Source organism: Zeugodacus cucurbitae, chromosome 3 (genome assembly GCF_028554725.1).
Source record: "Zeugodacus cucurbitae isolate PBARC_wt_2022May chromosome 3, idZeuCucr1.2, whole genome shotgun sequence".
NCBI classification, from domain to species: domain Eukaryota; kingdom Metazoa; phylum Arthropoda; class Insecta; order Diptera; family Tephritidae; genus Zeugodacus; species Zeugodacus cucurbitae.
In genome coordinates, this window is record NC_071668.1 from 61,688,535 (window position 1) to 61,715,995 (window position 27,461).

At 33.1% G+C, this 27,461-nt stretch overlaps 1 protein-coding gene and 2 long non-coding RNA genes across 3 annotated transcripts; 1 reads left to right on the forward strand and 2 right to left on the reverse strand.

Annotated features, from left to right (window-relative positions):
• Positions 1–2,860: 2,860 nt before the first annotated feature.
• On the reverse strand, positions 2,861–4,183 carry LOC105220397 (uncharacterized). Its single transcript, XR_852330.3, has 2 exons — positions 3,585–4,183; positions 2,861–3,522 (listed from the first exon to the last, which is right to left on the reverse strand). It is a non-coding gene; the product is annotated as an uncharacterized LOC105220397 (long non-coding RNA).
• A 272-nt stretch (positions 4,184–4,455) lies between these two features.
• LOC128920307 (uncharacterized) lies at positions 4,456–27,390 on the forward strand. Its single transcript, XR_008470404.1, has 3 exons — positions 4,456–4,757; positions 26,029–26,135; positions 26,967–27,390. It is a non-coding gene; the product is annotated as an uncharacterized LOC128920307 (long non-coding RNA).
• LOC128920306 (venom allergen 3-like) lies at positions 7,056–8,147 on the reverse strand. Its single transcript, XM_054227379.1, has 3 exons — positions 7,921–8,147; positions 7,448–7,850; positions 7,056–7,356 (listed from the first exon to the last, which is right to left on the reverse strand). The coding sequence occupies exons 2-3, from the start codon at positions 7,630–7,632 to the stop codon at positions 7,080–7,082; spliced, it is 462 nt and encodes a 153-aa protein (XP_054083354.1). The 5' UTR covers positions 7,633–7,850; positions 7,921–8,147; the 3' UTR covers positions 7,056–7,079.
• Positions 27,391–27,461: the final 71 nt, after the last annotated feature.

Genomic DNA, 27,461 nt, shown 5'->3' on the forward strand with positions numbered 1-27,461 from the left:
GAATGCAGATTTTTTAGGTTTTATCAATCAACTTATGTTTGCAAGCAAATGAATTATATTATCATCAATCTGTTGATCAATTCAGGCAATGACCTGTGCTGTGGGCCCATATTTGGAAAATTTTGATATAATAACCAATTAACTCTGCAAGCTCTTATGCCTCAAAATGTGAAATCCATTTGTGTTATAGAGCCAAATATTAAGAGCACATCCTAATGCAATGATTTTCAATGAATTTTACCATTCCAGCACTCGACTCTCTCCTTTCTTTGTTCCATTTATTCCCACTTTTTGCTCGGTTTTTTGGTCATTGTGAAGTAATTTATATTCGCCATTTTGTGGTAGCACGCTTGTTGCATGTTAATCGTTCGCTATTTTACTCTTCATTTGGTAGTTGCAGCTAAATTAGCGTTTCCCTATTATTTTCCGGTACTAAGTTTTAAAACGCTTTATTATCATTTCGACAAAAAAGGAAATTGCCTTGCCTTAAGAGTGATTAAAGAAGAAGAAATGCAGGGTGAGAAGCTCCTATAGGAAATATGATCTCTAAGAACACATAGCAGTAGCTTAAAACATATGTTAAAATTTCCCACTTGATTACAAGACATATTATCTGCCGACCTGTCAGTTAACCTTCAAGAAGTCGCGCGTAGTCTTTTCGACCGCCCATGGTGATTAAAGTATTATAATTTTTGTGTATATAATCCCAGATATTTGGTAGTTCTAGTAGCTTGAGGTTAGTTCATTTCCAATCGAATGCACTATTTCCGTCTCTTTTTCACGCTTGTCGACTGTTTATAGCGAGCATTTACTTCAGTTGCCTCTCGTCGTCGAAAATACTACGCGCGCCTGACGTCTTTTAGTTTACGCGCGACTCTCTGTGCACATTTTCTGATATAATAAAGTGTTGCAGTTATTGGTAAAAATTGCTAAAACAAGAATAAGTCAAAGTAAAATAATGAAATTTTTCCTAGAGGAAGATGATGAAACTTTAAGTGATGAAGGATCAGAAGTCTCTGACCATTTATCTGATGTGGAATGTAGTGAGGAATCAGAAATATCTGAATGTAGACCAGATGTGGAATCTGATAAAGAAATGGAACATTCAACGAAGAAAGTAACTCGGAAGAGGAAAACATTCCTTTTGGCTCATAGAGCATACTTCATGGCACGTGATAATGTTACAAAATGGAAAAAATCAAATAGTGATAGAGTCAGGTATCCTCCCCATAATATTCTGACTAAAGAGGCTGGTGTTCTTGGAAAAGGCATGGGCGTAACAACATCCATAAAAGCATGGGATTTTTTCATATGCGATAAAATTATAACGACAGTAGTAAAATGTACAAACGAATTACGAATACAGAAAAAAGAAAGCGTATACTCCAGAGTTCGAGATCGTAAAACTACCGATTCTGTTGAGATTCGGGCCCTGTTCGGATTATTATATATTGCTTGAACCTTACGAATGTCTCATGGAAACTTGGAGGATGTGTATAGTGATGCTACTGGTCGAGACCATATGGTATTTATTTGTAATGAGTGTTTTGTGACCGATGAATCTGATGAATCTGACTATTGAACTATTCTAACTTTCTAATAAGATATTAATGTATTTACATTCTTTTCAATGTATTCTATGAATTTTTATGTTTTTTCCCAAATTTTGAAAACAATTTGTTTGGTTTTGTGTTAAGATTAATGAATTTACTTTGGATTCAATGAATTATATTACTTTTTATGTTTTTCCCTCATTTAAAATGACAAAAAAAGACAATTTTCCTGTAAAATATTATTTTATGATTACATAATAACTAAAACTAATACAAAAAATGAATTCCACAACTTAATCCACTTTAAATCTCGCATTTCAATTGAGGCGTCGAAAACTCTACGCGCGACCGCTTTTGTTACAAAAGATGGTGCGCCCGCTTGAAGGTTAATTGGAGGTTGATGTCTTTGTAAGCCGCTTGTGGATGGCACAATTTCATTTATTGCCAGCTAAATGAATGTTGTCTCTTGGTTAGAGATTGAAGAACCACTGCAATACTAAAACTACTAAATAACGATATTTTCATTGTAGACATTTTGTTTTCTGAACGTCAAAGTTGAGTCAACGAATGAGTTAACGCCAAGCTAAATGGTGTTCCCATGCAAAATTAATTTTTTGACTGTCATACTGTCTGTCCCTCTTCCGAACATTATCACTTTCAGTACCACTACTAACATTTGGGTTTACATGTACTAACTCTTTACAATTGCTAATGTATACGAGTATAATGGAGGCAAATAAGCACTGTTGCAAACGTCGGTAACAGTTAAAATACCAAAAACAAAAGACAAACGGCATTGTAGCACTACTAGCACGAAGCATTTGACTAACTATATGTATGTGCTACTGCAAAAGGTAATTAATGGTGACCCGCGCCAAGATGTGGCCACATATCGGTTCTTGTGACATTTTTATCTTCGCTGGAAAATTGATTGGGTGGGCGTTGCAAAATGACATTTGCAACTCAATAAAAATTGGTTGTTTTGGATTTTGTTACATTTAACATTTCATTTTCCCATTAAACTGACACAAAAATGGAAGGCTTTAAACCAGCAAAAATGCTTAGAGAAAAATAATAGACGGTGAAATTGAATAGTGTCTACAAACCAGAGATCTGCACTTTATGACAGTCAAACTGAAAACAATAAAATAATTTTGAATATCTAACACAATAGTATTGTATATTATGTCACTCTTGAGATTGTTGCTCTTTCTTTAGTTTCATCTGTATCTAAAAGTTAAAAATATAGGATTAAAAACAATAACAAGAACATATTTGGAGCATTTTAAAAAAATGTATTTATAATATCCATAAAAATATAAAAATGTTTAATATTCTATACTTTCGCTTTTATTTAGTCGCTACATCAATAAGGCCTTACATTTTAACCAACTCGTATTATTATTGTGAATGAATTATGAATACTAATAAGCATTTTCCCGAATCCGGATTATACGGTCGTGAGTAACTAATATATTATTAGTACAGTATCATATCTTATATAAGGCGAAGTTCTTGGTCTTTTGCCATTGACAGGCTCAATTAAACGTCTTTATGTCGATCGACACAATGAACATCGCAACAGATTAGCTGGGAGTGAACAGGAACTCAAAGGCGTGGGAAAATTTCCAAAGGCCAGTCGCATGCGTGAAATAATCTGGGATAACGAGTTAGCGTATATAGCGGAAATCCATGCAAAACGTTGTAATATGGTGCATGATGCTTGCCATGGTACTGAATGGATTTGAAGCTCCGGTCAAAATCTTTATATGTATGTGGGATGGACGTGCAAAGCCAAAGTCAAGCTGATGTGGTTGTGCTTGCAATATATTACAGGCGGTCCGAAAATGAATTTGGAGGTTGTGACAATGTTCTTCCGGACGTTTTATTAAATTTAGGAATATAAGAAGTCGCCCACTCCACAGCAATAGCAAACGAACGTGCAGCTTTTGTCGCTTGTGATTTGACGCTATACAAAAACGGTATTTCCAACGATTATTCTATCCACGTAACTTGTAATTATTCACTGACCAATTTAGAGGGTTCGCTTATGTACAAGAAAGGCAACTCATCAGCATCTGAATGTGATCATTATGAGAGTGTTCCAAGTAGTAAATATCCTCATCTTTGTAAAAATACTGCCAAAATTTGGACGAGTAGAATGGTGATGATTAAATTTCCGTATTGACTGTATTATGTTTCCATTTTTAGTATGTATTTAGTTGTTGAAATTAAGGATCACAATTGTTTATAACTTTCCCAGGCACTTCCGATAATTGCTCTGTCACCACACTCTTATAAAGATCATCATTGTAATCCCAAATGGTGTAAAAATATTCCAAGTCCTCTATAGGTTTGTCTTTACATTGTCTCGTTTAATAAAAAAATAAAAAATATGACACTTCTATATACAAAGAATACTGCGTTAAATATTTTTGGTGTCTAATGTTTGACTAAGTGAACAAGTGTGGAAGGGCTAGGTGCAATTTATTTTTTAGTGTTATTAAGATAATACACAATTAGACAGAAACATTCATCAAAAACTCATTAGATTAACGATAATCTTTATATATAGCTGAGGTTATTCCTATATCGATTTGAACTATTTTTGCCACCAGGCTACATTATATCCTAAAAATATCAGAGCTGAGTAGTCGTATGCTAAGTAAAAATTCGTTTTCATTGCGGTTACTTTCCCTTCTGGTCACTCGTTCCCTTTTCTCTCTATATTAAAGTTCCTTCCATGTATTTGAAATACATTTACTTTCGAAGGATTACACATTTTTTAAAAGCTTCTGCATTAGGGCTATGAAGTACAATTTGTGGCTGTCGGCACTAGATAAAATCACTGAGGCAAGTAATCTAACTTTCCCCTTTCAGAAGTTTTCAAACAATTCCTTAGAGTACTCTATTTGAAATTTTAATGTTTTCTACAAATGTAACAAACATTTATTTGCATACTTGAACAAGCAACACTAACAAATTAACAAAGGAAATTAAGACAATGTTTTGATTTAAATTAGAAAACTTTTTGGACAATTGTTGGCCTTAAGATAGTGTTGTAGACATTGCTGTCGTGCTGCCGCGCTGTTCTAAGGATATTTTAGCTAGGCACGTTAAATAGTGTAACAAGGAGGCGTAACGTTGCTGTGCTCTCGTTGGTGGAGGGTGAAAAGCTAGCAAGTTTGTTTCAAGGACGGACGTGTAAGTGAATTTTTTAATTTATTTTTTTTATAATCTGTATATTCGACTGATATTGTCATAAATCATTGAGCTGATATGGTACTCGATATAATCGATATTCTACATTTGTTTATTTAGAGTATTTTAATATGATGTTTGATACTTTTATGAATGGTGATATTAATGTGATATTCAAAATTAAGCATTTTCGTTCTAACATCCTTTATTCTTTTTCATCCATTATACGCTTAAAAAACCTAACCTGGATGTTTGCTTTATTAAGCTGGTGATTCACTGCTGGAATAAACAGCACACAGTGGAAAATGTACTTATTTGTCAATGAAAACTGCCCTTTTTGTCCCAGCTGAAATTAACTGCAATGCTAGTTAAAGTCGAAGTATACAAAAAAGTTAGTAAAACGAAAGTAGGAAAAAATGACATTGCAATCACAATCAGGCAGGTTCTGCAATTGCCCTTCCGAGTGATATTCAAGCAAATTCACTTTCGTTTTCGAAATGCAGCCAATCATAGAAAGGTACAATATTTCACTAAAAAAGAATACGATATTTCACTACTTACAACAATCTAGCTATTTTAGCGCAATTTCATTATTGAGAGTATCATATTGCTGTCTCCAATCATGGTTCTCCTATTCTCTTTTTTTGTTCAAGTATTGCATTAACACACCATCAGTGCACTTCAACACCACTTTTTTGACAAAATTTTAACCCAAAAACTCACTTTTTGGCAAAATTTTCGCTCGAAAAAAGTCTACACCAAAGATGTGTGCAAAATTTTAACAAAATCGTTTCATTTTTCATGAAATCGTGTCCACCGATTTGAAAAATTGAGTTTAGAGATAAACTCGTTTAAAGTTTTACATTCATACCGACGTTGCCTAATAGGTGGAACCTCTTATACTACGTTGCATTAACACTTTTTCACCACGAATTACATGGTCTACTCGGATAGAATATACATAATTTAACTTGAAAAGTAGTGGATAAAAGACCTAATAAACCTTTGAATAAAAAGGAAAGTAAAATTTTTCATTTACCATCGCTTCTGTACACAACTATATTACAAGAAGCATATGCTATGCGCCCGGAAGTATGCCAAAAATGCCATAATTCAACATTTACGAAGTTACTTAAGTAACAAGTGTGTGCATTTACTTGTTACCTTTTTATATGCAATAACACGATTGCTCTACTGTCTTTTAAATGAAGTTTAGTAACTTCATAAATGTTGAATTATAAATTATGAATTATGGCATCCGATTACACCACACACATAACACATACATAAATGGGTTTGACAGATCCAGCAACTACGAAGAAAGAAAGGTACAGCAAACCGGTTGGTTACTTTTCATTTAACACAAGTGAATGTTGGACAATTCACCAACTTCTTATGAAAAGCAAAAACAAAAATGTATAACAATTTCTCGGTTATCGAGTTGCCGGCAGTGTGAAGGGTAAAAACTGGTTTCTCTATTAAAATGTTAATAGCTCAATTAATTTGACTGTACGAAAAGGCTATCACTTTCGGCCAATGGAGGCTGACGTCCTAAACTTCTGTATGCAATGTTTTTATGCCGTATGAATACAGTTCAATACACACTCGATACTTTGCAACGTTGCCTTTTCTTAACTTTGTAACTATAAATAAACAAACAAATGGACAACAAATAATTTGTTAGAACAAACCAAAATGTTAGCGCCGCGCCGATTATTAAATTTTTTTGTGCATTTTTCGCGCAGCGTTGCTATTAGGAATACAATACTTCATCCAAGTTTGTGCAACTGCGTTTGGGAATGTGATACTTTGTTCGAATGCAAAGCGGAATACATTTAGTAAGTCAGTCTGTTTCTTTGATTAATTTATGGATGTTTTTGTTTCTTTCATGCATTTGCTTTGCATACAAGCCACTTGTGTTTAGGTTAAAAGCATTCCCACTTTTCTCGTTGTAATCGCAACACATTTTAACTTCAGGTGACATTTTTATTTTTTTGCTAAGATATTTTGGTCTATATTTTGGGATAGTAATAGAAAAGGTCTAAGTGTGTATAATAACAACTGAGTCGAATTTGATCTATTATTATAATAAGTTATAAAAGAAATTGACAATAAATATGTTGATATCTTTTCTTTACGGCGCTTTAAAAATTACTTGAACTTCATGCCTCTACACCGGAACACCCCTTTTAGAGAGCATTATCTATTGAAAGTAGCTATATTCTTTAACATTGACGGTGACCTATATGAAGTTATTCAAGTAGTATATATTTTACTAGAATATTAAACAGAACGCGTATATTATCCAATAGCCAATAAGAACATTTATTTATCATCTTTAAAAATTTTGCCAGTATTTGTACAAAGATGTGCATATTTACTACTTGGAGCACTTTCATAATAGTCACAATTAGATGTTGAATAATTGCTTTTCTTGTACATAAAAGTATCCAATACATTGGTGTTTGAGTAATTACAAGTAACATGTATGTGATAAACTTTAGAAGTAGAGTTTTGACATAACGCCAAACCACAACCAACAAAAGCTGCACGCTCGTTTGCAATTGCAGTGAAGTGACCGACCTTGAACCAGTCCGTGGTACTGAAATTCGTTTAAACATTTATTAAATAATTAATTTCAAAACTAGTACGCAACATTTTTATATTTTATACATTTTTTTATCTGCACTCACCCTTTCGGAAATTCGTCCGCCAACGCGTTTCCATCATCTACATCTTTATATTCATTCCACCAAGTATCTATCGCACCCAAAACAAAATTAGCCCCTATTTTGGGCTTACTACTATTTTTCGCTGTATAAAGATTTTGACCAGAGCCTGGAAACCGTTCAGTACCATGACACGCATCGTGCTCCATATTACATCGTTTGCATGGATTTCCGCTATATACGCTAATTCGTCATCCCAGATTACTTCACGCATGCGAGTGGCTTTTGGGAAGATTCCAGCGCCTTGATTTCCAAATTCTTGTTCACCCCCTGCCAATCTGTTGCGATGTTCATTGTGTCGATCAACATAAAGGCGTTTCATTGAGCCTGTTAACGGCAAAAGACCAAGAACATCGGCTTTGATAGGCTTAAAAGAGGGATTACTGGTTTAGGTATACTTACGTACACATAATAATACTAATAAATAAGCTACTTACCACAGAATCTAAATCACACATAAAATGCTTATTAGTGCCACATAATTTTTTCTGCTTATTACAGTAATAATAAGCGTTGGTGAAAACATAAGGCCATATCAAAATAGCGACTAAATAAAATCGAATATATTGAATATTAAACATAATTAAGTATTTATGTTGCGATATGAAGTAATTGTGTTAACCTCCTTGTACAATTAAAATAAAAAAAAATAAAAATTTTAATTTGAAAATTTTGACTGAAGATCTTTCACTTAAAATTACATTAGAGTTACCTGGAATATTTACAAACAAGTTATTCGAGCAATCTACATAGATAAATTTCTACCTATGTATATATAACCTTAAAACTAGAAGATAAACAATTAAGTCGCTGAATATGGTCACAAAGTGTTGAAGAGTTTTTATATACAAACTGCGTTAATATGTTTGTTAAGGGTTTCTACTGCCTAGCTTTCCTAATTATAGGTAGGCAAGGTATTTAATGGGTGAATCGGACCAATGCCACGCCCACAAAATGTCGAAAACAGAAAACATATGAAGAGTCATAACTAAGGCATAAATAAAATTATGAAAGTAAAATTTGGTACACACGATCACATTAGGGAGGGGCATATTTGAGTGTATTTTTTTTTGAGGAAGTGGGCGTGGCCACGTTCACAAACAGGTTTTTTGTATATATCTCGCAAACCAATAAAGCTTTATAAACTAAACTTTCAGCAGTCCCTTTACACCTTGAAATCGGATAGTAACCACGCCTATCTTCCTTAAAAAGTTTATGTTGAGAATTACTAAAAGTGCGTTAACTCACTAATGAAACTAAATTTTACAAAAGAAATTGCAGAAGGAAGCTGCACTCAGGCTTTTTTAAAGAAATAAAAATGGGTGTGGCGTCGCCGACTAATGGGTCAAAAACCATATAATATTTTCTTGATACCCTTATAAGACTGATGAAAAAATTGAAATCGGTTCAAAAGCACGCCTACTTCCTCGAAAATATTGATAAAATAACGGAAATGGTTGGCTGAATGTGAATATCCCACATATTATTAACATATCTGGTGGGGTCAAGTTAGCATTCATAAATCAACATAAGACTACTTCAAATCACATTGCATCACATCAACTCATAACAGTTTCCACGACGTCACATCAACATCATGACATGATATCATATCACAACACATCATATGGGATCATATGATATCATATTGCGACGGTTCAAGGTATACATTATAATCCTTATAATCTGAAGCATATGTGTTGAACAATACTTATGATCTCCTTCACCTACTGTATAATAAGATAAACAATTCCGTTACTTCGATTCTTCTGTTATTTCTCTAAAAACAAATATTTTTTTCCACATCATCAATTATTGACAGTTAAATGAATGTTGTCTATTGGTTTGACATTGAAGAACCAAAGTAATACTCACACAACTAATCGGCCCTATTCCCGTAGTCGTTGTCGTTTTAATAGTCGTTTCTAAGTCGTTGTCGTTCTTATCGTCGTTTCGTTCCTAAATTGGTATTCTTGAAGTATATCGTAACGCCTAAGAAAAGTTATCGAAATTTGTCTACATATTTTATATAGTATACTTTAAGGAGCTCTTTTCCCATATAAAAATTTCTTTCTTATGCAACGAGACACACTTTTAAAGCAGTCCTTAATGGATTTTATGCTATTCTATATTGACTCTAAACAACGTTATCACTGTAATTATTGTACTTAAGTACAACAATGTTAGTCTTCCATCTTTATTTGATTTTTTTAAAAGAAGTAGTGGTGACATCCGCGTCCTCCAAACTTTTTTCTAAAATATGTTATACTTCCAGCGTCTCATACTCCTTGCTTCTGGCTAATCCGACAACTCTAACTAGTGGTCCAGCCAAAGGAGACATGGGTATCTGTTCATTAACTCCTCCTCTTGTTGGAGTACTATTTTTTTCTTCGTTTTGAATTTTAAGATCTTTCATATCTTAAATATATTCTTAGATATAAAAATGCAATTTTATTAATGCCAACAATTTCCGACGAGAGATGGCGGTGGAATGGATTTATTTTTTTTTTTTGAGAAAAAAATATCCCTCCCAAAAAATCGAAATTTAAAGGATTTATCCCTTTTCTAAAGTCTTTGGCATATGCAGGATATTTTTTCATTTCAGAAATTAAAATTTCAAACTGTTTCCGATTTGGAATTTTCATCTTCACTTCAAATATTCCTTCAAACAACCGCGTCGTTTCTATGTCGCTCACAATTATAGCAACGACAAAAAACGACTGTTTCTATGTCGTTTCTATAGTCGTTTCAAATTGGGCAAAGTGTATTCAACACTACACTTTGAAATTGGGGAATCTCAATTTATTTTCGATAAATGTCGTTAACGCCAACAGGAATGCCAAATAGGCGTTCTTAAGTCGTTTTAAAACGATAACGACAACGGGAATAGGGGCGAATATTAGGGTATTTGCATTGTTGACCTTTTGTTTTATGAACGGCATTGTAGCACTAATAGTCGGAAGCATTTGGTTAACTATTGTTGCCTCTGCAAAGGTGACTGACCGAAAGCTATGGCCACTTATTGGTTTTGGTAACATTTTTATTTATGCTGGAAAATTGATTGGGTGGGAGTTACAAAATGACATTTGCAAATTAATTAAAAATTGTAGGATTCCTTTTGCGATAAATGTACAAAATAGCTTCCATTGTAGTTGAAAAAGTTTACACATTTAAGTGTCAAAAATCACTCAGATTTTTTACAAATTTTATTAAAAATTTTTGAAGGAAATTTACACAATTAATTCATATCTATAAATATATTCATATCTATATAATGTTTAATATTCAATATTTTCGCTTTTATTTAGTCGGTATTTCGATAGGATCTTGCATTTTCACCGATGCTTATTATTATTGTGATAAGCAGGTTAAATTATGTGGCACGAGTAAGCATTTAATGTGTGACCCGGATTATGTGGTTGCTCAAAGAAGGCAAATGTCTTTATGTCGATCGACACAATGAACATCGCAACAGATTACCTGGGGGTGAACAAGAATTTGGAAATCAAGAGGGTAGAGTTTTTCCAAAAGTCACTCGCATGCGCGAAATAATCTGAGATGACGAGTTAGCATATATAACCGGAATCCATGCAAAACGTTGTAATATGCAGCACGATGCTTGCCATGGTACTGAACGGTTTCCAGACTCTGGTCAAAATTTTAATAAGTGGGGTGCATGTATAAAGCCAAAAGTAATAGTTGATGAGGTGAAAATTACATTAAAAAGGTGGTCCGAATATCAAGTTGTTGATGATGGCAATGCTCTGGCAAACGAATTCTGTAAAAGATGATTGTAAAGAATAAAGATTACCAACTAAAACGTACTACTACGTACTTTAAACGTACTTCTTAAAAGAATTCCAACGCTGTCTGGCAAAAACTCGTGCACTTCACAGCAATGGCAAACTAAAGTGCAGCTTTTGTCGGTTGTGGTTTGGCGCTATTCCAAAGCGGTACTTTAGATGTTGTATTCTGGGTTACTTGTAATTATTCACTGACCAATTTAGTGGGTTCGCTTAAGTACAAGAAAGGCAATTCATCAGCGTCCGAATGTGATCATTATGAAAGTGTTCCAAGTAGTAAATATCCGCATCTTTGTGAAAATACCAAAAAAATATTTGAAGACTGGAATGATGATGATTAAATTTGCGTATTGACTGTATTATGTTTCCATTTTTAGTTTTTAGTTGTTGATATTAAGGATCACAATGGTTTGTAACTTTCTCTGACACTTTCGAAAATTCCGGTATCACTATATGCTTGAAGAGGATTCACCCAATTATTTGTATTCCCAAATGGTGTAATAATATTTCAATCCCCCTAAATGTGTGTCTTTACATTGTCTCGTTTATTAAAAAAATAAAAAATATGGCACTTATATATTCAAAGAATACTGCGTTAGATATTTTTGGTGTCTAATGTTTGTCTAAGTCAACAAGTATGGAAGGTCTAAAGTAGTTTGTATTCGTACTACATTTTATACTCCAGCAATTAGTTATTTAATGTTATTTAGATAACACACAATTCAACCCATATGTGCAGTATAAAGCCCACCAGAATAATGAAAAACTTTATATTTTGTGTATATTATATATAAATTCAAACTGTTTTTGCCACAAAGCTACGCAGTATGCAAAATAATGCGTTTACTTAATTTTGCTAAGATATTTCACATATTTACCGATATATACCATATAAAGCCCACCAGAATAATGAAAAACTTTATATTTTGTGTATATTATATATAAATTCAAACTGTTTTTGCCACAAAGCTACGCAGTATGCAAAATAATGCGTTTACTTAATTTTGCTAAGATATTTCACATATTTACCGATTATCTGAATTCAAATTTCAAAATAGATAATTCATACCTCAATAAACCATTTTTCTAGTTATAACAGAGTTGCTGAATATGTCTGTTGGACAACTCCGTATACATCATGAGCATGACCAACACCATTTTGCTGCCACCAAATAATCCAATCTCGTTAATGGTATACGTCATATACCTCAGGAATATATTGCACCGTTTCCACCGCCAAGTTTTTAATCACTGGCGAGCAGACAACAACCAACAGGTAATACAAGTCATTCCTCGTTGACGTTAGCTGACGGTTATAAAAGCTATTATTATTGTGTACTTGGGTACGGCAATATTTAGCAATGCTAACCACCTTGCACTTTTCCTGTCTGCTATTGATGTGATAAATTTAAAGTCAGTACATATGTATTTATGTGTGGTGCGATATGTGGGAGAGTTTACTTTTATATAAAAAACTGATCCGCACTCACCTTTTAATTGTACACTCACGCCCACTTTGACTAAAAGGAGTATTTAATTTTTGATTCTCACCCTACAAGTTAAGTTTAATTTATAGTATTTGTAATTAATTTTATAACCACTTAATAATAATTACAATTATGATAAATAGTATAGGAGGATTGCGTCCTATATCAGCAGGATTGTCAGCACTAGCTATGTGTCGCCTAGTGGCTGCTCCTATTAGATCAAGTTCTGTTCTTTTAGAAATATACGTTTTTCACGCATGTTGTGGTTTTTCTAAACAAGTTAGAGCTATTTCGGAATCGGTCCAAAGATATAATTTGTATTTTGACATGTTTAAATGGGTCTGCACCATGGATACCAACTTGGCTAGTAGCAGTGCGTCACAGAGTTGAAGTCGTGGCAGACTTAGCGTTTTTAGAGGAGTAACTTCCGCCTTTGCTACTAGTAGGTGACTTGTAGTTGCTGTATCGTTTTGCGTGCGCTCATAGATAATGGCACAATATGCATATATCTTTTTTGGCATTGACAAAGGTCTCAAAAACAAAGTTCTGCAGAAAAAATAAACAATTGGGTAAGCACAAAAAATAATAGATTTGTGGATTGATGATGTGTAAAGCGCGCTTTAAAATATGCAAAGGCGTTGAGAGCCTTACAATTGCATGTTTGCGATTGTTTGCAAACTGGCGCAAAACAAAACTTTATTTATCGTAAGGCTTTATACCTTGACAATAGGAGTAGTAATAGACATTTTCATTTGATGTACGGTTTTCATTGCTTTCGTTTTGACGAAGTATGTACGGAGTGGCAATGTAACAAGTAATTGATTACTATTTTTGAGCCAGCGTAATTTATGATGACCAGTAGGTAAAAAAATGTCGTATTATTGACATATGTAAATATTAGTAATTATATTCCAAATAAAGCAATTTTAAATTAGTGTTTTTTGCTTAGAATCAGAGTAGCAATTAGAATCCAGACAAGCAATTCACAGCAGCAGCATAAGTAACATAGTACACCTGCACATACATCCAAACAGTCCAAAGTTTACTTGACATGAACACACATTACCTACCACTCTTGGCTCGGAACTATTGCACAATTAAGTTCGCAAATAAATCACCTGCCCATATACGAATATCGCAGCACTTTACGCTGCACATTATTGATAAACATAAATATTGTAAATATAGGAGGACTATCGTGAGACTCACTATTTAAAACACAAGCACATCCAAAGTTACTTTAGATTGCAATACCAATTTTATAACGAAATCATTGCAAATATAAAATTTGTTTAACTTGAAGCTATTTTTTAAGTTTTTCTTATTTTTCTGCATCTTTGCATTCAAATTCAGCTTTTACACCTCTTCTTTTCCATCGTCAAAGAAGTCGCTCAACGTTCATGCGCCCAAATATAAGCAACCCTTGATTCTAATTGCACTTTTTGTATGAAATATTCTACATAAAATAATTTGTATAACCACTTTGTGGTAGCACGCTTGTTGTAAGTTAATTTTTCTCTATTTTACACTTTATTTTGCAGTTGCTGCGAAAGCGGTTCAAGATACACAAAAGTTATGTATGAGAGAATTATTTCTCTTTTAATGATCTAAGAAAAATCCGTGAGTACCGTTTTCGTGATAACTAATTTAGTCCTTTAATTTTATTATGTCCTCGCATTATTCGTTTAGATGCAAAGTGTTGATATATAGTAATCCTTAGGCTGTATACTGCGTAGTAATGTTTTTACTCTCCCTCATTATTGCACTCACTTTAATAGTTAGCCTCTGGCAGTATGCAAAATGGTAAAACGCTTTTAAATGCAACGCGAAAGTTGTAATAGCGTGCCTTTAGCTGGTAGCTGACAACTTCAAATAAACAAAATAAAGAAATGCTGCCTGTTAACTCTTGCCTTCTGTGTGCTACAAATACAAGTTTAATTTCATTTTAAACTAGCATAGAGGCGTAAATAAAAACAACAGAAAATGTTAAAGATAAAGTTAAAGTGCAAGTTAAGTAAATAGATGATAAGGAGAAGAAGAGAGAGAAATATATGACACGACGTATAGAGAAAACATCAAGATATTCTTGTGACGTAATAGGGTACTTTTTATATTCGTGTACAAAGTATACATTTAGGGGCATGGGTGAAAAGTGTTGCAAAAAGTGACACAATTGTAGACAATATCGTGGATTTGATATCTAATGCAAATCAGAATTTGCATCATAGCAAAAACAATGTAAAATCATAGTTTCGAAAGAATTCTGACAGTAAATTACACGGTTAGCACGCGACGCACGTCTTGGTTACGTAACCATAACGCAAAGTGCGTTTAGGCAGGCGTTACACAAATAATTAATGATTTATTTGATGTGGTTATTGATTGATTTAGTTTAAGGTATGCCAATATCTGCATGCGTGTACTTATGAAGGAGACGGCGTGTAAAAAATATTATGCGAATGGTGGTTCGTAGCCATTTTCAGCGTTGGTCTTTTTTCTGTTGTGTCTACTTTAATTTCCATTATTTTTTGTCATTATCTTCCATATGTAGTTGTTTTCCAAGACTAAATTCCATAGAAAGTAATTTATTTCAAACGTACTAAATTTACCCATCATCTCCGTTTTACAAACGTCATAATTGTGTCACCAGCTACATAGACAAGTTATAAGAAACAAGTTAGGAAAGGCTTAGCTCGAGTGCAACCGAACATTTTATACTCTCTCAAGGTATACTATATCTCTATACTCACTTAATTAGAGGGATTTACCTATATTTTCGGTGAAAAATTACCCATTTTCCGTTTTAAAAAAGTCTGAGTGCAGCTTCCTTCTAGCATTTCCCATACAGGAATAACAACCCAACTTTAACTATTAGAAAAGTTAATTTCGCGCTATTTAAGAAATGTTAAAATTGTATGTGGTTTTCATTTGTATAGAGACAAAAACGGCATTAAATAGCTACTTTCGCTAAGAGCCTTCGCTTTAGCTAAACATGAGTGAGTTAGCTTCTTTGTGATTTCTACTATTTAACGCGTTTAATGAAGTGAAAACTTGTTCATAAATTTTCAATAATGATATAACTTTATCACGGCAATTTCTCAAAACACTCCAATATACCTTGCTCCACGCCAAGTGAAGGGATAATCAAAGAAACTTGCAATTTGTTTTCAAAAAGTGAAAAGGAAAATGTGTTACTGTTGAGATTGGAAAGGCGCCGAATCTGTAGCAAAGTTAATTGAAACAAAAAGGGGTTGAATTAATAAGTTGAAAGGTTAATTAAAGTGTAGTTTTCAACAATGGAAGTGGGCGAATGAGACACATTCTCCTGCTGTAGGGATCGAATGTTATATCATACAAAATTTTGCCACTTTAATAGAGTAACAAAAGTTTGTCTTGTTTGTAACTCTTGAGCCACGAGAGTGTAGTTTTATGCCCCAAACCATACAATGTAATTGGATTATGCGTATAAATTGCAAAGTTGAAAATAAAGTGATAATAGTTATTTAATATTGCTGTGCAAAATCATAATATGATTTTAAATAAATTTTGAACAAATCCTTTTATATGTTGGTTCAGTTTTAATTGTTATTATTCTTTATGCTTTCATTTTATTTTAAGGTGTATATTCAACAACTCATTAAAGTTAGTTTCAATCACGTTTATAGTCTACGACACATCTCTCACGACTATCACACAGGCGATGGAGCCAATAGCCTACTGCCAGCTGCTTTCAATCACACAGCAACAACATGCAAACGACTAAAAGTTCGTATTTAGCAGAGTTAGCATCTCGCTTGAATCAACGGATAGGCTGAAAACTCAGTCTCGCCTTCGAGTGTCTACAAGCAGTCTGCGGCCATAAATACGTTCACAAAGAATTAGAGGTTACCAGCTTTTACCTTGCAATATTTCTATTCATGTGGTACGAATTGGGAGCGTACACACTGTATGTGTCGATCATTTGTATGATTGGTCCCCCTTCCGGACAACATGTGTTCAGTGTACTAGGTGTTGTCTACTATTCATACAATTTTGCATTAATTGTTGTTGGGACGCAAACACATACAGTACATACATACATACATATATAGTCTAAATATTTTCTAGGAAATTTAGTTGTACTAAAGCGATCAAGTTTCAGAAGACGTTTTATAAATTCTTATTAAAAAAATTACCTACACACTGTGATTCCTTGCTAAAGAAAGTAAAATTTAAGTTTCATGCTTATCATCTCCTCCTCTTTACTTGTATTGTTGGGTTCTTATTATCTTCTGTGCGCCAAAAAGTATCCTTAGCGTATAAATATTGGATTGGATTGTGCATAATATGTTCGGTATAAACAAAGTTTTCACAGTTTAAAAAGTGAAGAAAAGGAAAATGAGGCTGAAAAAGCTTAAAAAGTAAAAAATATTTAACTACTATTTTGGTTTTAAAAGGTTTCTACGAACACGCCTGTCGTAACAAAGCTTTCGTTTGTATAACAAAATTGGTTTTGTCTACATATAGACAGATTTTTCCTATACGAAAAACTTACAAATCACAAATAATGTAAAAAATATAATGTATAAACTTGTATTAGTATGCTTTCTGAAATATAAAACTGTCGTGATTTTTTTTAGGCAGGCTCGTTTCTGCGTAAGGTAATCACCATGTCATATTATAAATGTCTTTGCAACTGTCAAATGTATTAGAAAGCGGCATTGTAACCACGCTCCAATTTATGCAACCTTAAACTTGTGACACTTGTATATACAGCAGTTTGGTGGTAGAAAGCTTCTTTTTATGAAGGATTAATTTGAGGACGAAATTTTCTATAGCTACGTGTTGGAATTGCACATAGTTCCTCTGAGTTATTAGAAAGTTTGGGCTTTTTCTCACTGTTCCTTTCGTCGTCTGCTTAGATGATTCCACTCTTTCAGTTCAGTCAGCACGTTTTGACATCCAGTATTAAAATTTTGGTTAAGTTTTGTTTCCTTAAGGTACTCTTTTAGATTCAAGCTTTGTTTACCTGAAAACAATAAATCGTATTCCAGTCTCCAAAGTTTTAATACCAATAAATACAACAACTGAATGCAACCGTAGTTGCAGAATATTGTAAGCTTTTCCTTTACAAAAACCAACATTAAGTGGATTAGATTTAGCGCCAATGATATAGATGTGTGCTAAATGAAATTCGTTCACACTTTTTTGTTGCACTACACTGCATGTGTACTTTGGTTCCACTTTATTGCCAATTTATGGCTAATTTTTGGTGAAAGGTTTATACGAACAACACGCTACCTGCCACATAAAGGGTGTGAATGCCAGTCGTACAATGCGAAATCTTACATTTTTTACAACGACGCGACAATGGAAGTTACAGACGAAATACCACCAACATAATATTTCCTTACACCCATATGTTTCGTATGGAAAATGGAGGAATATGATATAAAACGACGCCTACTTCCCATATAACGAACTTTGATGTTCCATCTGATTCGTTCACCTTGCTATGTATAAATCAAGAATCAATAAAGATATTAAAATCGCACTTTGTATAAATAATGTCGAAATGTCCCCAGATATCGAATAAGAATATCGGTAAATCTCGCAGGTATTGTATAGAAATTCCAAGAAGATAGTTATCTTTAATAATGTGCCAACTATTGTCAATATCGGGTCATAATTTCTTATAGCTCCCATATTCGTTGAAATTATAGCATATATATAGGTTAATATGTGGATATCTTAGCTAAATTAAGAACAAATAGAATCTTGGATATGATGTTATTAATCTTATAAAAAAAAAAACAATTTATTTTGGTCAATGCAGTTCATAATTTGCATTTATTACGATGTATTACTGAATCGAGAAACACCGACATTTTTATCAGAGAATCAGAGAAGATGGTGGATGGTATAATTAATCTAAATACAATCTAAATAATAACTGGCGTAGTGGACATAGCTTCCGAAAAACTATACAAAAATCCTACAGGATAGATACTCTTGGACATGATATTTAGTATAAATACCTGAATGAACTTTTTTCTTAACAGATAAAATTTAATACCAGTATTTATAAGTGATTAAAGAAATCATTGTTCATAGGCCAACCTCATAATCATCATCAGAGATAATCAAATCATTGACATCGTTATGCCAATTAAATATATTTGTGATCTTTCTTTCTATTTATAATGTAAATAACACTTAACATTTGGCTGTATGCTTCAATAAATATGTATATAATGAATAAAAGATTCTTAAAAAATATCTGTGTCTTTATAACATAATTGCGCAAAAATATCGATATACATCTCCCTTTTGTTGTTTATATGCATGCGCGCATTTTCATTAAAATGTCATACTTGATTTCCTATTATTTCCAATTTTATTTTAGTAATATAATATGTCTTGCCCTCGGTACTGTCATCAATACCCTGCGCTGCTCAGATTGTTAGAATTGACTACATTGGTTGCCATTGACAATTTGCAAATTATTAGAAAATATTCCAAAGCTAATAAGCAAACAGTGACTTGTCACATACATGAACATTTCAAAATGTGTCCGCATGGTGTAAAAAAGTTAAATATATTGTCTAATAAGTATTTCACTCAAACTGGTTTTGTTTTTCAAACAAATAAATTGGAATAGTATCGCTATCCCTTAGGTAACTGCCTTCCCTAAATAAAAGCGGCAGCGGCAAATGACTGTCAAAAACTTCTCATGCCCATACAATTTGTATGGTTCATACCTAAATAATGCGACGGCGACGCTGAGCGGTTGAAAATTTCTATTTGGACAGCGAGTTCCAAAGTAAAGTTGGCTGCGAAAAACGAATCTTCTCAGTACAATAAAATTTCACAACAACAATTCAAGTAAACATTTTGATATTTAACGTAAAGTTCGGTAACTTTTATTTAGGGATGGCGCATCGACGTTAATGCTGATCGGTAAAAACGTTCCGCCAACGCTTTTATTTAGGGAAGGCAGTAAGCGTTCTGGTCATCCTTCAACGAATATTCCATATTTTTCGTTATTATTTACAGTAACTCAGTAACATAATAAATATTAACGCTTTCGAAAAATCTGTGAATTTTAATTCACTTAATATTGCTTCACTATTGATATTTCACGAAGGTAGACACGTTAGAATTCTTCTGATGCTTATTTCATACATTCTGCAACTAAAAAACTACTCTAATACAATCTAGGGCAGACACCAATCAGCAAAAACTTAACTCTGCAATACCATTAGCTATATCCAATCGAAGCAACGCCAAGTAATGTGCGAACAACAATCATCATTTAATGGGGAAGTCTAGCCAATGTATTTCACAAACAACAAACGAACACATACACATATGCACTCTTTGATGATGTAAGTGCCTTTGCAGTAACTCAATTCAGCATGCACTTTCACGATTTCTCCATTTTTGCTCATATTCTCTCCGTTAAGTTGTTTGTATTTCTCTCAACATGTTTTTGTTATAAAGCTTTCCTCACCATCGTTATTGGTTTGGTTTGGTTCAATTGATCCATTTATTGCCTTCAGTACTTTCCTCGCATTTTCCTCCGATTTTTCCTCTGTGTGTATTTTTTTCCTTAATATATGTATTTCTCGTCGTCTATGTGCGGATTCTTTCACTTATTGTGTAGTACTAAATGCATCAAATCAATCCATCAAAATAGCAAATGCCAAGTGAGCGGCAATATTGGTGGGTTTTAAAAATTGCACAATTTTCTAAAGCCACGTGTTGGTATTGTTGCGCATACGCCATGGTATAACGAAGTGCTGCAAATAGTATATCCAGCAACAAAATGATTTTGAGATGTATGTATATGTGACTTCGAAGTTACACCCTTATTCTTCGACTTCTACTACTTTCTTAGCAATTTTTGCTTTTTTCGCACAGCTCGTTTCTTCGTGCCATCATTTCTTGATTCTGATTCTTCTCCATCATTTAGGTTACAAGTAGGCTCTGGCAACTTGTTACAACATGTTAAATTGTCAGTGTGAAAGAATTTTTAAGTTTTTTAGAATCAGGCTTTATTTATGAATTTTCCATATATTATCTGGAATTTGGTAGTGTCATAATGTATAATATTGTGATCTTTATTAAATATATGTAGGTAGATATTTGGATGAACTCGTTAGAACAATTCAATAGCGCCTGATAAACCGCCAATCTTCCCTCAGTAATGGACAAACTTGATATATGTAAACCCTAACTCTTTCAGAAAATCCAAATTTATTTATTGACAACTTACGACTATCCGGATAGTGTAAACCGAATATTATTATTCGAACAATATCTTATTCTGTTATCCGGTTAATTCGAATACCAAGAGCTCTAATATGTATACTGTTAGCTGTATATCGAGAGATGTATTTTTATGTAAATATATACATCGCTCAGTAGAAGCTGTCGCTGTATTTTATTTGCTATATATAGAAAATAATAACGACTAAAATTTTCTTTAATCATCTATCAACGTATATTTCTACTTCTTCGTTACACTTTACAACACACTAAATAATCGAAATTTATTAAATATTAACAATTATACGACATACACTTAATTTTGAGCAATTATTGATATTAAAAAAAAAAAAATTTCCTATGCTCATTTCATAGATTTCACAATCAAAATCAGACGGCAAATAACAACAATTTTGCAATATCAATAGCATTATCAGTTGCTGCAGCAACTAGTCCATGCAATTCGCAAACAAAACAGAACGGGTACACGCACAACTTTATACTGCTCTGAGCATCTTCTAATATAGCATACTATTTTTAGCAAGTCAATCCATGATTTCTCTATGTTTCCTTAATTTCTTTCGCACGAGGTTTGTACTGCCCTTAAACATTTTTTAAGCTTTCCTTACCATCGTTACTGTTATTGCTGAACTCAATTGCTCTCTTTATTGCCTTCCCTATTTTCTTCCATTTCCAGATTCAGATTTTACGTTTGTATGTATTCTTTTTTACATACATGTGGGTGCTTGGATATATTTCTGCTATTCATTGTGCGTATCTTTTCACTTGTTGTGTGTTGTAAAAGGCTTCAAGTCAATTTATCTCATATATCCATATCTGTGCACATATGCACCATTTCAATCTGTGTATGCTGCAGCAACACTAATAATGCATCAATATGGCAAATGCCAAGCGGTTCGCAATATTGGAATTTTTTTTTTAATTGCACAGCATTCAATTGTGTTATTCATCTGGATTTAGATATCTGTAATAAATTTTCCTTAAGTATATTTAACTCTACGTATACGTTAAAAGTACTCAAAACAAAATGCGATTTTTACATAAGCCGATTACATTATGTTAGAATAGCGCAAGGGGAATATTTTTTACATTATTTTGAGGGTTACTAAATGCAATCCACAACACACATCATATAAAAGTAAGGAAAAATGCAAATATTTTGAGAAATTCCTGGCTAGTGAGATGGACTTAAAACTATTCGAAATTATATTAAGAAAGATTTTAAGGAAACTAGCTAGTAGATAGTTTGTGCATTTTCTTTTTAAATATCTTCACGGTTTGACTCAGGTTCAAAGACTTATGAAACTTCTCTGTTCTTTCAAATCATAATAACTATTACAGCTAAAACTAAAAAACTAGTCACAATTTCATTGCAGAATTGACTCCTTCTTCCTAATACCCCTCGATTTTCTTATATCAAACAGATTTCAGACATTAAAATTGTAAATTTTTTTTTTAAATATTCTCTACCAATCTGTGCCACAAAATGGCTTCTTTCCACGTCATTGCACAGCTTTGCATAAAACTTCTATCTTTTACGCCTAAAAGCAAACAAGGGGATATTTATGACACTGCTGCCGTTTTTTTTAGGTATTCAGACGACACATTTGCACACAGATAAAACATTAGAGTGCTCCAAAACGTCTTAAGCAAGCAAGAAATGCATGCCGTAGCATGGAAAGGGTAATTGCAGCCATGAATGAATAAATTGTGACTACTTAGGCATTAATGAAAAAAAAATTAGAAGACTTTGAGTGCGTTCAGCTAGAAAGTAACTGGTGAATTATACTAAATACGACTATATGCAATGGTACATGCAATTTCGAGCAATTTACTATCGTTGATGCGCAGGAATTCAATTTGCTGCTTGGCATGCTTTTAATTATGCCAATAATAAACGTCACCATAAATTCCAATTGTAACAGAACTGTGGGAAGATGACGGTATTTAAAATAAAGGAGCTAAGCATAAGAGATGACTTGCGAATGAGAATAAGCAGCCGAAAGTGTGAGAAAATGTAAGAACGTATGACCAGGTAAAGAGTCGGAAAAGGCTAATTAAAGACTAGTGTTGGCTAAATAGTACGTGAAACATGCAAAAGCGACGTAGCAACGTAAGTTTTAGAATTTCAAATTAAAAAAAAACTGTAGAAGACACACACATCTTTATTAGTTCTTAAGCAGTGTTTGAGCTCAAAAGGGAATTTACAAATTAGTACGCTTCCTAGGCGAACATGTGAATTGTGCAGCTTAAGGTTAGTGCTATTTTATGCATATACTCAGGTGTGAACGATATTAAATACCTCTCTTCCATAACTTTACAAACGTAAGTTTTAGCAAAGCCCAGAGTAAAAAACGGTTAAAAGTAACCGTTTCAAGGCAATAAAGATCGTTATTTTTCAGTAAATTCATAATGAGCTTTTTATGGAAGGCATCTCACGTAATTGAAATTCTAGTATTTGGAAGCTTTTGTCACAATTGTCAAGTCATTTGGAATTCATTATCTCGCAGCTGTAATTTGCCGTTAGTAAATACCGCTTTTTTGTGAAATACTGTGGAATAAGTGAAGGGCTCCCAGCTTTACTGACTCAAATACTACATACTATGGAATTATATTACTATATAATATTTAACCCAAATCACCCTGCGTAAATTTTTTGTGGAATCTGGAAAACAATTTATGTGTGTAGTGTCCAACTCTCAAAAATTTACAACAAAAGTAATAAAACACACCAAACAAAATTCAACTTAAACCAGTGGCCTAGCCTTTAACGTTTAATTTCAATTAAACATACGTATACACAGGTTTTCAAAGTTGGTTCTTATTTCTAGAGAAATTCTGCAAAATTCTTAAAAAACCTTCTTTCAAAGACAATATATGAATTTTATGACTTTTCCGACCTTACACTAGTCTTTATACGATCAAACTTATATAACCAAAGCACACAACATCGAAGCATTAAAAAAATGTCTGCTTTGAAAAATGTTGTCCCTACATGACGCCGGCACAATAATTAAAAGTTTATATGGAAAAGTGTATCCATTGAATACACACCTTGGACACGATTGACTCGGTGAATACGTTTTATTTCGTTACATATTGGTCGCTTTTACTTTATGGTATTATACATTAAGGTGTACGCATCTGATCCAACTAATTTACTAATACAACTAATTTTTATTATGTTAATCATATTATAGCTGATCTTACATTTCAATGAATGTTATTTCAGAATTTGTAATGTTTATTCAACTAATATTTGTCCAACATGGCGTATGAGTAAAATTTTAGCTTTCATACACGACGTTACGCATGCATTTCATTGTACATTATATTTTCGGTTTATATGCAGATTTTTGTTGACAAGTCAACTATCATTTCGCAAACTAATATCTGTACGCAAAATATTATGCGAATATTCCATTTGCGAATACAAAAGTATAAGTAGTATGGCATATGTCATATGTTTTATTTCTAAAAATTTTTTAGCTAAAAGCCGTGCACTTCTTGCAATTTCACATTTTTCACTTGCCAGTAATGCTCTACGTTCATTCGGTGTTTTTGAGTTCTAGAAAAGGGAAGTACCAAGCAGCATCTGCCAGTAAAGTTTATACTAGCTTTTGCCGTTTCTTCCTTGCCGGTATAATATCATATTTCACTTCCAAAAGCTTAATTATTTTTGCAGTTTTCAGCATTATATGTATTATGAGTTAAGCAGTTGTCTCCTAATAAATGAATAGATCACATGACATCTTATGTGTTAAAAACAGGTTTTTGCTTTCAGATTTCACTTTCTCAAATTTTTGTTATTTAATTATTTTGATAAATTCTAAAATATCTGTAGAATATTGTCATACAATTTCAAGTAAGTCAGTCTAGACTGATATTCGATTCCTGTTAACTTGGTTATGTTATTTTAGATAAAATGTGTGATGGCAAAAAACTCCTAACCATGTGGTTGATGTAATCGATTAGATTAAAAATTATTTCTGGATATGACTTACTGTTCAAAACTAATAAATTTCGGAAATCTCAACAATTTTATTAATTTTATTAAAGCAATTAAAAATTATTTCCGAGTTTTTAAAATAGGTAAAATAATCTTAAAACCATTGTCAACTACTCCAATTTCCATACCTTAAACATACAGGTACATGCGTAAATTTATGCTACAATTAAATCATCGTAAAAAGTTTTGCAAAATTCAACAAAAAAAACAATTCGAAGTATTAGTTTTACAGGTAAACCCTTTACGCAAATAAAATGAAATTGAATTAATCCGAGAATATATAGTTTGAAGCAGTTGTGTGGAACATTTAAATTTCTAATTAAAATGCAAAGCTTTTTATTGCAACGTGGAAAAGTACTTAGTGCATATGCATGGCAAAGTCTAACCAACGCGCACTCTAATGTATGTACTATATGGTATATGTGGTATGCAAGTGGTTATTCATATAATACTTTTTACACAGAATGTTAATGAAAATTTGGTGCAAGTGCTCATGTATATGTGTGAGTGAGAATTTTTAGCAGTCTCTGCAAAGCGAAATTTTCTTCTTCATTTCTATATATTTTATTATATTTATATATATATATATATATATATATATTTATTATATTTATATCTCAACAACATGTATACCGTTCACGGCATACGATTACAAAATAGGTAGCAACTAGTCGCTAATCTAAACTTAGTTTGATCTTACTTGCTGGAATAGTGCGATAGTTTAAATGTAACAATTTCGCAGACTGGGTACTACCTCACTACCTCCCAAAATACTGAGGCTTCAGGTCGAAATGGTAATTAAAGAGATAAAAAACAATAATTTGAGGTGTGTTTGGAACAACTTCGGTTTCTGCCTTTTAGTTGGTATATTTCGAATAACTAATATTATTATTGTTAGTAATTTGAAAAAATAAATTTTATTTTCTAACTCCTATCAAATTTCTGTTAACCTTTACATCTGTCATATGTTTTCAGAGCCGCCCTGTTAGTGCTTATGTCTGGCCCTACATGATTACCTGGCGTGTGCCAGAAACAACCAATGGAGCAATTAACTGAAACACAGAAATCCTTTCATTGTTTTCGTAAGTGAGTTTTTGAGAATATTTTGTTTGCTTTCCCTTTCCGGTTAAGACACTTCATCGACATTCAGCACCTTTACCAACATTACGACCACCATTGAAATGAAGTACCCTATCTGTGCTTCTTATTTGAGTCACCTGTAGATGCCGAATAAATTAAAGTGCAAACATTTGCATCAATATATATATATGATATGTGTGCTTATAACACTGTGTTTCGCCTCGTTGCTGCTATTACTACTATTACTTATGCGACAACTATTGCTGACAAATCTCGTAAGCAACCTATACCATATATATTCACAGTAGTGTCTGCAGCTAAAAGCGAGTGAACGCCAAAGTTTCACCTTAAACCCCACATACATTTACCAATATTTAAATATCGAAACCAACCGACAAACTTTGGAGGAGTCGCTCTAAGAAAACAACAACACCAAAAGTAGCAGCCATTGCGCTTGTTGTTGGTTTCAAATCCACATTGCATTCATTTGGTTGCTACGACTCTTTCTCATGTATGTGTATTAAAGTGTGTGGCGTATTATTGCCTCAGTACTAAGCCACTCGTACTGATGTATTTTTATAAAAAATTGAAAATTTTAGTGTCAATGCGGGTAAAGCCCTATTCTTTTATCCACAAGGTATGCTTTCTGCTTCCGTTTCTTCTTCAAATCATACCCTCTTTTTGAATGTTTATAACGTCGGTTGACAATAAATTTCAGAAAAATTCAATTACAGAATGAAAACCCTTCCTTATTAATGCGTTTCTGTATGACATAAAATTGTAAGCAGGCACATTGGCGACTAACAGAATGCAATGAAATTTTTTATTCCCAGAAAAAAAATTCTATAATTTTTCGAATTGAAAAATAGTTCAGAGTTCGAAGCATTTATCAATAAAGGCGTGACAATATGGGGCAGGACGAAATTGTAAAGAGAAATACAAAGAAGTATGCTAAACATAATTTTGGCAACTTTAATTTGTAGGATAGTCAAACAACAAACCTACAAACGCATCTAAGGTTAGAGTTGAAAAGCAAAGCATTTAACAGAAAAAGCATAGACATCAACTGTCACCAAACAAAATAATTGTGTTGATCTTATGTTTTCCATCGAGGAAACCGTATCAAAATTTTGTATAGCCTGCTGGTTATCTGGCAGAGAAATGAAAAATGCTGTTGGAGCTAGTAGAAGAGAACGTGAAAGGATGATAAAATGTTGGTATGATGCTATGTACATATGGAAAGTATTTAGTGGTGGATGGTGCAAGCAATTTATGCGTGTTCAAAATTAAATGTATTTATCTGATTTGTTTATTTTGGCATTTCGATC